This window comes from Falco biarmicus, chromosome 13 (assembly GCF_023638135.1).
Source record: "Falco biarmicus isolate bFalBia1 chromosome 13, bFalBia1.pri, whole genome shotgun sequence".
Lineage (NCBI taxonomy): Eukaryota > Metazoa > Chordata > Aves > Falconiformes > Falconidae > Falco > Falco biarmicus.
This window is the reverse complement of record NC_079300.1, coordinates 20,658,134-20,672,473: the sequence shown is the minus strand read 5'-3', so window position 1 is coordinate 20,672,473 and position 14,340 is coordinate 20,658,134. Positions and strand designations below refer to the sequence as shown.

The 14,340-nt window shown below is 48.5% G+C and overlaps 1 protein-coding gene across 1 annotated transcript in view; it reads left to right on the top strand.

Moving 5' to 3' along the window:
• The first annotated feature begins 1,359 nt into the window (after nt 1–1,359).
• SGPP2 (sphingosine-1-phosphate phosphatase 2) overlaps nt 1,360–14,340 on the top strand; it is a 42,083-nt gene continuing 29,102 nt past the window's right edge. Inside the window, exon 1 of the mRNA XM_056359145.1 lies at nt 1,360–1,607. Coding sequence (XP_056215120.1) covers nt 1,395–1,607 — 213 coding nt within the window. The 5' untranslated portion in view covers nt 1,360–1,394. The remainder of the gene's footprint in view (nt 1,608–14,340) is intronic.

The following is a 14,340-nucleotide window of genomic DNA, read 5'->3' as shown; positions in this document are numbered from 1 at the left end:
ATCCTTCAGGCATGCTTCAGACCCGGGGTTGCATTTTTTTTTCAGTGACATTGCAATTCCAGCTTTGCTTTTCCCCCCATTCCCCAGGGGTTCGTATCCGCGTGTGGATTCCCTTGTGAGGTGGGAGGGCTGGCTTGCTCTGGTGTTCCCATCCCACAGAGCAGCAGGAGGGTCCCAGGCCTGGCTTTATCCAGCACTTTACTACTCAAGCTGGCGTAAGGAAATACAGGGGTAAACCTGCACGTAGCTGTTGTGTGCAAACGCCTCTGCTAAAACAATCTACTAACGTAATCTAAGGGCTAATGCCAAGAAAAGGGTAAACTCTTCAAAGCAGTTTCCTCCCATACCCTCTGTGGCTTTCTTGGAAGCCTCAAGACAAACCAAGAGCTGGAGTGCTCAAAGACATGGACAAGGCGGATTAAAATTAACAATAGGTAGAAATCCCCTCCCAGCTTTTTTAAAAAATATTTATTTATTTTATTTTAATTTTTTATTTTGGGGGCTTTATTAGGTTTAGAGTAAGTTTGGAAAAGAAATCTCAGTCATCCTGAATTCTTATCGGCCGGCTGCTGAGGCACACTCCCACTAACCTAGGTGTCTGCCTGAAGAAGAATTAGGTAGAAGCTGGCTACAAGCTGTTAGTTCTATTTTAATACTTGGGAAGTATTATAATGACAATGGGGAGACACAGGTATGTAGGCAGATCAGATAAATATTGACTTGTGGTTGGCAAAGAGAAGTTTTAAAATACCTACAGAGTGCCAGTGCTGGCCATGCACATTCATTCCTGCATTCTTTCTTTCCGCTGTGTCCCTGGATGAGCTCCTGTCTCACTGCCATCAGCAGCAGAACTCCCAGCCGCACCAGCGGGGCAGCAGTTTTACTCTTCAGATGAACGTGTTAAAAACTCTTGTGCGTGTCGCCACATAGGGGGACAAAATAAGAATGAAATCGTTTTGAAGGGTCTGTCTGTAATACAATGACAATAACCGTGAAGGCACTATGGACCGAACTCATCCAGCTGTACGGAAGTCAGTCTATGTAGAAGGAATTAAGCAATATAAATGCAATTTTTAATTGAAATGCTACCCTTGTGGATGTTTCATGTATCTGAGAAACAGGAAAAAGAACAGAAAAGTTTCCCAGCTGCTTATAGGTGCACCTAATAAATTATACAGCCATTTAAAAAAAAAAACCGAACTGAATTTCCCGCCGCCGCCGGGCGGGGGCCGGCCGGGGTACCCCGGCAGCGCGGGGGCAGGCGCACGGCCCGGCCGGCAGAGGGCGCTGGCGGGCACCGCACCTGTGCGGGGCGGGGCGGGGCGGGCGCACCTGGCCGTGGCCGCGGGGCCGCCGGGCGCCGGGCGGGTGGTGGCGGCGGCGTTGCCGGCAGCATGGCCCGGCTGCTGGGCACCCTGCGCGGCTCCCAGCCCGTGGCGCGCTTCCAGCGCTGCTGCGGGCTCTTCCCCGCCGGCGAGGAGGGCGGCGGCGACCCCGCGGAGGGGCCCCGGGACCGCGGCGCCTGTAACGGCGCGGCCGCGCCGCGCCGCCTGGCAGCCCGTGGCCGCGGCCCCCCCGGCGGGTTGCGCAGCGGCTGCGGCCCGCAGGTGAGTGCGGCGGGGGGCGGCCGGGCCGGGCCGGGCCGGGCCGGACTGTGAGTCAGCAGAGCCGCCCGCGGCCGTGCGCGCCGGGGCTCCCTGGGGGGGCTCCTGCCGCAGCCCCCCGCCTGCCCCGGGGTGGGGATGGAGGGGGGGCGGTGCCGGCGAGCGCTGCGCGGTGCCTTCATCCCGGCTCCGCCGCGGGGGGAGCTCGGGGGGGCTCACCGCACCTCCCCCATCGCTAGCGCCCCCGCAGCGAGGCGGTGGGAGTGTGCCGGGCCCTGCCTTCGGAGGCGCCTGGCGGAGCGCAGCCCCCTTCCCCCACGCCCCCGCCCCGGGATGGCGGCGTTCCGCAGCGCTGCCCCCCGGGATGCCAGTGTTCCCGTGGGCAGCGGCTGGGAAGCGGCTCCGGGTCGCTGCCGGGGGGTGTCGGGGGTCCGGGCTGCGCTGCCGCGGGCCGCGCACGACCCGGCGTTCCGTGTCATTCCCTTGGGAAGGGAGCGGGGAAGGGCATGACGCAAGCCGTGTGTACAGGCTGGATGACCTGCTTTTTCTCCGGCTGTGATGGCAAGAATTCATTAAGATCGCTTCGCGGTGCCGTTCGCAGGGAGGTGTGACAACGGGCTCGCAGGCGCTACCTGCAAAATACACACGGGCCGGCCTGAGCGCTGCGACTGCCGCCCCTTCCGTCCTGTTTCACCCTTCCCTGTGCTACATCTAGTGCTTGAGGTCCCCTTTCAAGCATCTAAAATTCTTCATCGGCCACTGCTCGACTCTCTCTCCAGTAAAGGATGAGGACAGGTGGGACAGTCCTGCAGCCTGTTTGCTTCCCAACTCCAGTAAACTATTTTTGGTAAATTACACAGTGAATTCACTGAAAGACTTGGTTTCACTACTGATTTGAGGAGTGACATAGTTGATGTCACCGTGTTGATGCTGAAGTCCTGTCCAAGTTAATGTTCTGTGATTGCAGCCGTTCGCTTTACCTTTAGCCGGTTGTTTTGTGTTTCACAAACTAAGACGTAACTGCCTTTGTTTTAAGGCTGAGTCTCTCCTGGGTGAGACTCCACGAGACCTCGAGACAGAAGCAGAAGGGTTTGGTTCCACATAATTAGGACGCTCACTTCTGAAACACATGGAAGCTGGATTCAAACCCGAAGGAAATGGAGATGGGAGTAATGGCTTGAGCAGTGTTTCAGTGAAGTGCTAGAATTATGAAGATAGATTCTCTGCTCCTGTGAAAATTAATTTTTACAGAAAGGGTCTTCTGCAGCCTGCCAGGAGATGCAAAAAGGGACTTTAGGTTTTCCGTATCCCAAACCCCATACTCACTGCCCTGTTGCTAAATGAACTGGGGCTGCCCTGATGTATCTGCAGAGAAGTGGGTTTAGGAATCCAATGCACACAGCAAAGTCCTTGGTTGTAAACTCTCTGTGGGCAGTGGTATTTTTTTGCTCCTAGCTGTATGCGTTTGCAGAAAGGTGCTTAAGCACTGCCCTTGTGTCTCACTCCTGGTAACCTTGGGTGGTGCTCTGCTCAGCTTGAGCATCCCTTCTGAAGCGGGGGAGGTTCAAAGTCCATATTATCAGGACAGACGGTTTCTATGTGGTAGTAACTTTCATATTACTTTAAGAGCACTGCGTTGTGGCAGTAAAGACAAAGGTTTTCTGGTTCTCCTTCTGAAGTTCTTCGATGCTCAGTAGTTATACCTGCGAACACAGAGTATATTGCACGACTGAGTGAGGAAGACATGAACAGTTGGCCAGATGCTGGGTCTGCCGTGGCTCCATCTCTCCAGGACATTCCCCCTTCCTTTTGCTTCAGCTCTCAGGGCCCCTGCAGCTGATGTGGGCTGGATCACATGCAGAGGTGGCCAGGCTGGAGAGACTCTGGGGAAAGGGAGCTGAGGGCTGGCAGCTGGTGGTGGTTTGGGAGGGGATGGACATGCCTGGTAGGGATGGATGCCATACTGTGTGGAGAGAAGAGGGTAACGAGACAGGACAGCTCTTCATCTGGGAGAAGGAGGCCTTTAATTACCTGCATGTGTTTGTTGCCAGTGGTGCTGCTTGTGACGTATCAGTGTCATCTTTTATGTATAACCTCCAGATTATATGTTGGTTTGGTTTGGTTTTTTAAAACAAGTCAGCAAGGCCTCGTTACAGTGGTCAGCAGTGCAATGAGTGGCTGTTATTTCTGAATCTTTATAATTCAGTCCTGTCTGCTCCACAGGAGCTGCACTGAAATGACGAGACAAGGAACGACATACTTAGATGTGATGGTGAGGGCTGCATGTGTTTCTTAAATATTGAATCAGTTGCCTAGCTTGTGTTCTTGATGTTCCCTTGGTTACCAGATAGAAGCACTTTTTATTACCTCAAGCGAAAACTCAGCTATATGAGCGTGCTATAAAACGGTGCTAGTCTAACACTCTAGCTGGATTTATGCCCTGACTTGGACTTGGTATTGGACCCATGGGCTTTTAGTGAAGGAGCTGTCAGATTTTATTACTACAGAAGACAAGACAGTAACTTCCTGTAATTATCCTGTCTCTAGCTAATACTACTTTGCTTTCTGTATTCCTTTCTAATATTTGATTTGCAGGGAGTTTATTTCTGAAGCTGCCTGAAAGATTTCTTTTCCTGATGCTCTGTATGAAGTCCTAGAATTGCCCACTTAAAAATTCTGACTTAACTTTCTGAAGACTTCTCCAGTGTTTTAGTAAGCAGCCAAATAAATGGTACATGTATTTAAAAAGTGGAGTCTTGCTTATCTAACCTCCTGATGGACTTTTGCTGATGAAATTGATAACCTGAATTAAAGGGGACAAAATAAAAAAAATATCTTTTATTCAAAGTTCTCTGTAGAGATTTGTTTGTTTTTTTCTTCACTTTTCCTTTTTCCAGATGCTTTATCATCCCTGAGATCTTATCTTTCTGCCTTTAAAAGAGTACAGTTCATATTTACACTGTAGTTATACCTTAACTGTCAGAACTGCTCCGAACTGGTGCAGTGTTTACAAATGATGTTTAGTGATTGTATAGCTCTTGCTTGTTAGGTGAGGAGGTGAATAACCAGGGTAACAGCAAGATGATGGTAGCAGGAATGGAAAAGGTAGGTAAAAACTGCGTATGCATCTCTGATGTGTTGCAGTCCCTGAAAATGTAGTTGATTACTGGCATGACATCGAATACAGCACTGCTGTTGCTGTGATGGCATGCCTGCTTAATTTGGAGTAGTCTTGCTCTAGAGCTTGAGTCAAGGTCGCTCTTCTGTGGTGTTCCCTTGCAGTAGATTTTTGCATCAGCCTCACAGCCTTGCTTTTAAAATCATATTACTGCCTTACTCAGTTTCACATTGTTTTGCTTTCCACGCAGCGTTAAGTTGGCAGTAGCTGAGGTAGGTTCAGCAGGTGCGACAAACCCTTGTGAGGAAGGCCCACAGGCACCATTAGGAGAGCTGGCAGCAAGGCATTGCTGCCTCAAGTGCTAGTGCTTTGTCCTCCTAGAGAACATAGCTGAACTTTTGGAAGTCCCCTGGTTTGGAGCTGCAGCTGGAGAAACGTGAGGTTCAGTTTCTTATTTCGATAGGTAAGCGCAAGTCTTACGTTCCTCGTTCCTCTGCATCACTCCTGCTGCTGTGGTACTTGGTGCTCAGCTCTGCCCTGCCCAGTGCGGCTGCCGAGGGAGCTTCCCTGTCTTGCATGTGTCCGATTTTTGGTTTAAGGTTCCCAATGGAAAGCAGCTGGTAAGAGATGCTGTTGGTCCGTATGAACGAGGCAGTTTCATGGGATGGTTTTGGCCAGCCCTGTGAGGGATGGTCCTTTGGAAGATGACAGTACAGTCGCATCCCAGATTCAAGCAGTGGGTGGCAACCCTGTGTACCCTGTGGAGACCTGCTAGCGCTGGGTTTGCTGCTCCTCCAGGAGAAGACCAGTGTCCCTTCTGGAGAGCAGGCAGCAAAGCCAGGCACGTGCCATTTGCTACTGGTGTCTAGTCATCTGCTAGATCTTGCTGCAGAAACACCTGATGCTGACAAAAGTTTGTGAAACTTCGCTCGCTGATTGTAACAGGTATTGTGCGTGGTGCCTGGTGTAGGGGGAGCTGCTTCGGGTGCAGTGGGTGGCGGTGCAGGGGGCATGCGAGGGGCTGCGGCTGGAGCCTGAGCCCTTACGCCAATGGTCAGGTGCTTTGTGACTCAGCACTTCCCAGCTCCCTGCCTGAGTCATCCTTCTGGAGGCCGCTGGACCTCATAATGAGAAGCTGTCAGGATCCTAGGATTAATTCCAGTGTTTGGAGGTGAGCCACTTACTGTTTTATAATTCTGCTGAATGTCTTAGGCTATTAGCTCAGATATCAACCAGAAGACTAAAAGCTCATCTGCTGTCATTTTCTCCTTTGGGTCTCTGGAGAACAGGGGTAGGTTTAATGGGCGAGGAGCCAGAGAAAATCTATTCTCCCTGGAAAATTCCTTTGGACAGACAGTTCTTTTACTTTACCTCGCCTGTACGCTCTGCAGGGAATATTTATGGGTCATCTGGGCGATGGAAGGTGCCTGTTGGCTGCTATGGCAAGTAAATCTGAGATCTGGAATGTACAGGTAGTGTTGTTTAAACAATGAGATTTTAATTGAAAATGGCTATTCAAGATCCTGCTTTATAGGGCTTCATACCAGCTCAGTGTAGTTGGCACCTGTAACTTATTTTTCCAAGGTAAACTGCTACTGGTCTAGTTTTAGAGGTACATGAATGCTTTAATATAGAGTTACATTGCTAATTTATTACTGTTAACATGTTTTTGAATATTTATTACTAGATGAGAAAACAAATTACGTTTAATCCTTCCTTTTGAAGAAAACTGGCTGTTGTAAACTACTGCTAATGGAGTCCCCTGAGCCTGTCAGTTCTGGCACACACCAAGCTGTGTGGTCATTCTGTAACAGCAGATCAGGTCGTTGTTATCCCCTTTGCAACTAGCTTGACTTGATGTAATTATAACTACTTAGTTTAATTAGGTGCATTACCTTCAGTGTTCCCCATTGCCATTTCTCTGTGTAAAAGGAGAGTGCCGAGGTACTTTGTTTTAGAAGACAGTGTTGGGCACCGCAGTTGTGCCACAAGAGCGAAGACCAAATATTGGCACGGGAAGGGGCTCAGAGTCATTGGCAGCGAGGAACTTGTTCCCTGGCAAATGTAAGGCCTGTAGATCAGGATGTATGGCATGAAGCAGGGGACAGAAAAAGTTAAGGGGGGTCTCGGGAGGAGAAGGGGGTGTGTATGGCAGGGTGGCTGCGATGCCGGTGTTGCCGGCGAGGTGCCAGGGTCAACAGTGAACTGGCACAGACGGAGGCGTTAAACCTTGCAGGCACCTGCCAAATGGTGCCAGCAGCGCGGTGCTGAAGTTGCTGGCGTGGGGAGGCTGCTGGGGTGCGGGGGGCTTCAGCCACAGGGTCACTTCTTCAGCAGTGTAGGAGGTCCTGGCTTTGAAGCAGCAGCAGGGATCCTTGAAGCAGCGCTTGCTGGCAACATCGGGTTACGTGTCGGTCTCCTTGTGTGTTTCCCCGTTGGAAACAGCTGACATCGGCATGGCCCGTGCTAATTGCAACTAATAATGAGGCAGGGAGTGAAATGAGAACATCTTATCTATGGCTCTCGTCCCTAGGGGCAGGCAGGCTGCTGAGGTGTCCTCCAACATGCCTCTCTATAGCCACAGCTGCAACTGGAGCCCCGTGTCTTCCCATTTACCGCAGTCTCTGCCTTCCAGGAGCACGTCTGCCTGGGACTCGCACGTCTGTGATCACACTTAACCCAGAGCCTGGCCCGGCACTACCTTAGCAAACTGCTCTTTGACTTGAATCCTGGAACTACCTGTGGGGAAACAGTCACTTCTCCCTGTGCTGGCGCCTGATTATAGCAGATGAAAAAAATTATGTCAGGTGTCTGAAAAAGGGTATGGTGTTGCTTTGCCCATTTATCTTCCAGAAGCTTTGCTGCTCTGTACCTCTCAGGACAGACCTCTGCTGTGGGACCGACCTTTGTGCAAAAGCCCAGTGATTGGGTTTGTGATGCTGCTGGGTGGGAACATGGGACTAATCCAGGGGGTCAAATTTCCAGGATTTTTCTATTAGTTAATTTTAGTTAAATTAACTAAAAGAGTTAAATCTAGTAGTTAATATCTAAACCTGAGTCTTAAGATGAGAACAAGCCTTTTGCTCTGAAAAGAAACGTAATGGCAATGTCCTGGTTCTCCACAGTCATTTGGCCATTCTGGCATGCCTCTCTTTGGAGAGGTTAGGCTTCTGTGGAGGAGCTGGGAGCTCCTCACAGCTGGTGTGCCGGGGGAAACTGAGCTGAGGGGCTTCCTGTGCCACCTCCTCCAGATCTCTGTGTGGGTATCTAGCAGCCATGCAGGTCCTCGTAATGCTCTGACTCGTGTTTTGGTAGGGAGTCAGAAATACGAGGTGGTGGTGCTCGCAGGGAGCTGGCGTGTGTGGCCAGCTAATGCTGTGCAGTTTGAAAGATGCTGTTGCGTGATACATCCTTCTTCTATCCAAAAATGCTATAAGTAACACTCAGCCTTTGGAGATATGAAATACAGTTGAGTTTCAGAGGAATTTGATCTCCGTTTTGAAGCTGCAGTCCCCGTCCTTCTGAATTGTCTGTAATAGACTTTCTCTAGTCCTTAACTCATGTTTTTTCTTGCCTCTGTCCACAGACGCTGCAGCTACCTAACCTAAGGAATGACTTCCTTGGACGCTTTCAGGCGTAGGCTCTGTGGTGCACCTCACAAAATTGCAATCTAATTTTCGCAAATTAAAACTCAATTAAACAAACCTGTTCTTCCACTGTAAAACAGGGAGGAAGGAAGCCTTTCCTTTCGGCCCTTCCCTCTCCTGCCTGTCTCTTGCCCTGTTGTTTCCTTATTGCACAAATCAACCAGTTCTTCCTGGAACGTAGGAGGATGCTGAAGCGTGTGGGAAACTCACCCACTGCTTGTCAGGGCACCTGAAACAGCCGAGTCCAGCCTGCCTAACCTTGGGTTGGCAAAGCAGGGCTGGGAGAACGGAGGAGGTGAGCTGCCTTCACAGTGCTCATCAAGGAGATGCACGCAGCCCTACTTAGGCTGGTGTTGTGTGGCTTTCTTGGCAGGAAACTGCTGTTGACGCACATCGGTGATTAAAAACAAAAGCATAAGAAGTGGACGCCTGGGGATTTACTTGGGCAACTGGAATGACCATGAGAGGGACAACTTTCCATAAAGAACATGCAAGGAAATAAAGGCATTACCCTCCTGTCAGGAATGTGTGTATAGGTGTTTGCTCAAAAGTCTGAAGACCATGGTGGAAGGTAGACCTCTCTGCGTTTCTCTGAATTATATTGGAAGAACAGGGCTAAAGCATAATTCTGATACCACGAGACCACTGTTGTGGAGAAGATTGTCTAATCTTGCCTTTTTACTAACCAGCTCATGCTTTGGAGCTCTTGCAAGTTTGGGGATTGGACTAGATGACCTTTAAAGGTCCCTTCCAACCTTAACTGTTCTATGATTCTGTGAATCATGGATGTCAATTCTCCAGGCATCGGCTGAGAAAGGGATATACAGAGTTGAATAGCCTGCAGGTTTGAGTGCCACGGAGAACACCTTTTGATGGAAAGCGATGAGTACAGAGGCCTTTTAGGACAGGTGTCATTGCCATGTGGAAGTAGCTGGAAACGTCGGTGTGAGGGGCGTGCTGCCTGGGAGATGCTGTTTAGGAGGAGCTGTGGGTAGGCTGGAGGAGGGACAGAAATCAGTCTTGTCAAGCTGAAGGTATGTTTGAAAACTAACTTCTGTTCAATAGGTGCAGATACCTATTGAACAAACAAGTGTAGTAAATACTGAGCTGCAGAATGGAAAAGAATAGACTTGGGAGTGCTTTCATGAATGAAAACAATGGTTTGAGGAGATCACAGACTGAGCATGGTTCAATGGTGGCATGCTGGTTTGAAAACAGCCTGCAGACAGCTGAAATTGTGCAGGACTGTTCCTTCGGCGTTACTGTGTCGTGTCTGCTCTTTGGGCCCTGTAATTCAAGACAGGCACGTTAAGTCTGGAAAATGCTAAATGTCTTCTGTAAGAAATACCAGGCGGTGAAGCAGTGGAAGAGAGGACAGTTTATGCCCTATTTGAACAGTTGTAGCAAGCTACTCTCATGTCTGCCTTCAGAGGAAGGAAACAATTTGTTTGTCGTCTGCAGTAGGTAAGAAAGTAGGCAGATTTAAATTCCCAGTAAGAAAATTTCAGGCTGGGCAGCAGGAGAGCAAAGCACTTCGAGAGCACCTGGAGCAAGCGGTGGAACCTCCCCCATTGGCGTCTGTAAGAACAGGGGGGACAAACGTCTGTCAGTGATGGGAGCATGAGCAGCCTGTCCTTGGTGGTCCAGCCAGGCTGGGCTTCGGTTAGGCTGGCTTTCAGGAAAGCTGAGGTGGTCCTTCCAGCTGACTGCAGGCGTAGTCCTTCACAAGCAGCATCAGCCTCATTAGCAGCCATTCCCCAGGTCTCTCAGAGAGAATTACAGGCTTTCCTTTTTTTTTTTAATTAACAAAGCTTTCTTTTAGGGAGATGACATAATCAATTTTTTCCTTCATTGATTCTTCCTATTAATTGCCTAAACAAGTGCTCTGTCAACTCTGGTCTTATTTTATTCCACTTTGCATTTAAATGACCTGGAAGATTCTGTTACATCTACCTGTGTTCTTCCAACAGAACGAAGGAGGGGTAATTACATTATTTCAAGAGCAATATGTGGAAATACAACCTATAATTCAGCCTATCTCCCATGTGATCAGAGTGGAAGGGAAAATAACCTAAATATTAAAAAATGAAATCTTCAGGAATAAGTGAAGTGCCTTAACTGTGTGCAGGAGCTGCCCTAGCTGCGGTGTGCTGGGGGTGTGTCTGGCTCAGCCGACCATCCTTTACAGGCTGGATGAAGATGCGCTGGTGTAAGATGGGTGAGACATGACGAACGGTGTGAGAGACATTGACAGGGCGAGTGCTGTGCCCAGTGTGGCAGTGCTGGTGGGAGTCTGGGATGCACCTCTGCCGTTTCCTACTTGACTGCTCTTTGGTCCTGTAAAATGTGTCCCCTTTCAGCCTGACAGCTTCCAGCCGTCCTGCTGCCACTGCTCTGCTGTAGTACCTTGCCGAGAGCTTTACATAGCAGCCTCCTTTGGTGCTTTGAATGGCTTAAACTACTGAAATGCTACCAGAAGTCTGCCTGACTTTGAGATGCCCTCTTGCTCTTTGCCTGAGACCACTGAAAGTACCGTGATTGCCTGCCTTGAAGCTCGCATGTCGTTACCGCTCCTGCAGCAGTTGCCTGCCTTCTGCACCACGTGGTGATCCATGGCCGTGTCCCTGCCCGTGGTGCCATTAGTGCCTGCCACTGTAAATGCTTGTGCAACAGCTGTGAGTTGGATGTTGCCTATTCATGTGCCAGTCAACAAACACTTGCTGCTAACAGCAGAGCTGGTCAGAACTTCGTAGTGTTTAAGGAGGGTTTTTTTTCTGATTTCTGTTTGTCTGCATCCCCGCGTTCCTCAGTTCAGCTAGCTCTAGGTGTCTCTCCAACAACAGGGACACTGTAAACCTGGACAACTATTGCTAGCTGGCTGTGTCATGTTCTGGAAGGGATAAAAGAGAATTACTTGTTTAAAAGCCCTTGAACGGAGCGGGAAGCTCACATATATCTGAGTTTGGTTTAGTGAGTTTTTCATGCCTTGGGGCTCTGTGTGTGCATTTTGTGGGCGCTCTGTGCTGCTGCCCTCCCCTCTGCCATCTTTCAGACATCTCTGCAATGTCTTCCATGTGCCAGTGTCCCTCCTTTTGCTGGCACCTCCACCCCCTAACCTCCAGTCCTGTGCCCCCAGCCCCTCCTCCGGTGAGGGGCTGATGGCCATACCGGGATCTCCCACAGGGCACAGCCCCTTTTTCCTGGCCACCCTGTTGTTTCATCTTGGGGCGATGAGTTTCCAGTGTTGGTGATCCCAGGGAAGGTGAACTTATAGGTGCTGGGGATGTTACTGGATGCTGTCAGCTGCTCATCAGATCTTCAGAAAACTCTGCAATTGTTTGGCATTTAGCTGTGTGGGTGGATGGAGGAGCTGAAGCCTTCGATACCATGGTTTTGTTTTGTTTTTTTCTTATTTTCCAAAATCTGATCTCTGATTTTTTTTTTTATTGTGACTTGAAAGGTTCTTGTATTAACTGGATGCAGTTAACAGATATAGAAGGTGATGTAAAACGGGCTGCTCATACAGAATACTGCAGTACAGAATGATTTTTTCCTACTGGTTATACACCCCCCCAGTACTGCCCTGAGGGACTGTGTTGCCTGATTTACATTGTTTGTGTGCAGCAGCATCTAGATGGGAATTTTTGGCTTTTTGTGGTCTTTGGTGCTTTCTCTAAGTTTTGTGCCCGTTTTCAGCATGAACGGTCCCTTAAATGAGAAGTATTGCAATGCATTAACTAGGGGCTTTGGGAGGAAAGTTCCTGATCTTCTGCAAGGCAATTCTGTTGGAGGGGAAGCAAGGGACTTTGAGAACTTTAATTAAACATGCACATTTTCTGAAAGATCCAAAGTAATTGAGAGCTGAGAACAAAATGTTGGTTAATGGTATCTCTGGTTCAGGCTCTGAGCCTTAGAAGTCTGATACTGCAAAGCTCGTCTCTAGAGACAGGGCAGGGAAAGCTGATCTCTGACAAGAGAGATCCTACAAATTCAAAGGAGTGGTATCTTCACACAGCTTTTTTTTTTTTTTTTTTAAGTCTTCTTGAGGGTATACCTCTGCCTAAAAATACATTTTAAATCCATTATGTTAGTGATGTAACTGCTGTTCCTTCAGCTGTAAAGGCTAAATATTCTTGATGTACATACTTCTTAAAATTACGGATTCCTGCTGTGCTATGTCATAGTGTGTCAGTGTCTCCCAGAGCCACCATGGTGGAGGTTTGAGCTGCTCTGCTGGCCCTGTCGTTCCTGCTCCGCAGGGAGATGTTGGGATGCTCCGGGGGAGGCTGGGCGGGCAGCACCTGGTGACCCACCCCTGGCCACTGTGCAGAGGCTGTGAAACTAGGGTGGCTCACAGCAGTCATTTTCTCTGCCAGCGCTTCGGGCGAGTAGTTAATTTATGGAGACTCACACATTCATGTGTCTCTCTTGTAATTTAAGCAGTTAAAGTTTTTCAAAAAAGGTATTTTATAGTTGATGAGTAGAGCTGTTTGTGTGAAATTACCTGTCTTCCGCGTCTGCGAATGCTGTGGCTTATTGCGTCTTGCTTCTGAAACATTCTAAAAATTCTGACTTTCTCCTACAGCCTTAATTACCACCCATTAAAACCTCTGTGATCCCGAAGGAATAGAAATGGAGATGGATGGAGAGGCTGACTCACAGAAAGTGCTTCAGAGGTTGTGGAAGGCATCAGGTCACTTCAGTACATTAAAGAATAACCAAGTCTAAGGATCAGAGTTATTTAAAAGTAGAGACTGAATAAACTTCTGAGGGTGTTAGAAGATGCTAAATGTTCACACAATAATTGTCATGGCTTTTTCCTGCACTGGGGTTAGAATGAGAATGAAAAGGGATGACGAAGCACAGTTGTCTTTGCTTTCTGCAGAAACGATGGATATAACGAGGGAACATGAGCTGACCGCTGGGACCTTGCATGGGCCAGGGTGCGGGGTGCATGGAGTGGGCTTTCCGTACTTACAGTGCTATAGGGTAACAATGATTGAAAACAGGGGGGTTTTGTTGGTTTGTTTTGGTTTTTTTTACCATACACTACCTAACATCAAGTGGAGCAATTCTGTGACACCTTGCATGGGGCTTGTTACCGTTGTGTGTCACAGGCATCATCTGTTTGTCACCTGGCTCACACGTTGGGCTGTCAGAAACTGCTGTGTAGTGTTCAAAACCCAGCCAAACAAAACTATTCCAAACAAGGTGGAGGTGATTTCTGATAGAAAAGGAAAAGAATAAAGAAAAAGTTTTAAAAATCACGTGGAAGGTCTTGGCCCTGGCGTCTGCCTGGGAATATATTTTTAACTCAGATTTCTTTTAGAACCTGAAAAGTTATTTTTTTCCTGACAAAACAGATTAATGGAATTAGAAAATTTTATCCTTCATCCCATGAGTTCCAAGTATAAAAGTGTTACTGTAGGGATGTGTCTGATCATCTTTGATCTAAAGCACATGAGCACATAATTCCTAATATGTTGGAGACTTATGCTTAATTGAGGAATTAGCGATGCCAGAAGAGGGCTTTCTCTGGGGCACGTTAAGCGTGACCAAGTACGGTTTCAGGATCTCAGGCAGAAGCATCAGAGTTGCTAATTGCACTGGGGGTGTTTTGGAAGTGGCATATGAGAGTCAAGACACTTAGACTGATTGCTCTGTCATTTGGCCAGCTGTAGCATACTGCTGCGCTGTCTTAGAGGGATGCCAGTAACTCAGCTGTGACCTCTATTACTAATACATGGGGGAAAGTCCTGTAACCCCAGTGTTCCAAAAGCATTGAATCACCTTTTATGTTTATTGATGCAAAAAATCAATTTAAATAAGTTGTGGGGTTTTTCTATGATAGGTGGATGGATGCAACTTCTTTCCATCTTGCTTTTGTTGTCTTGATGCACTTTGCTTCATCTTCATCCTGAAAGCAAATGAGGGGACTGGGACTTCTAATAGCTTTTACAATGAGTCACAA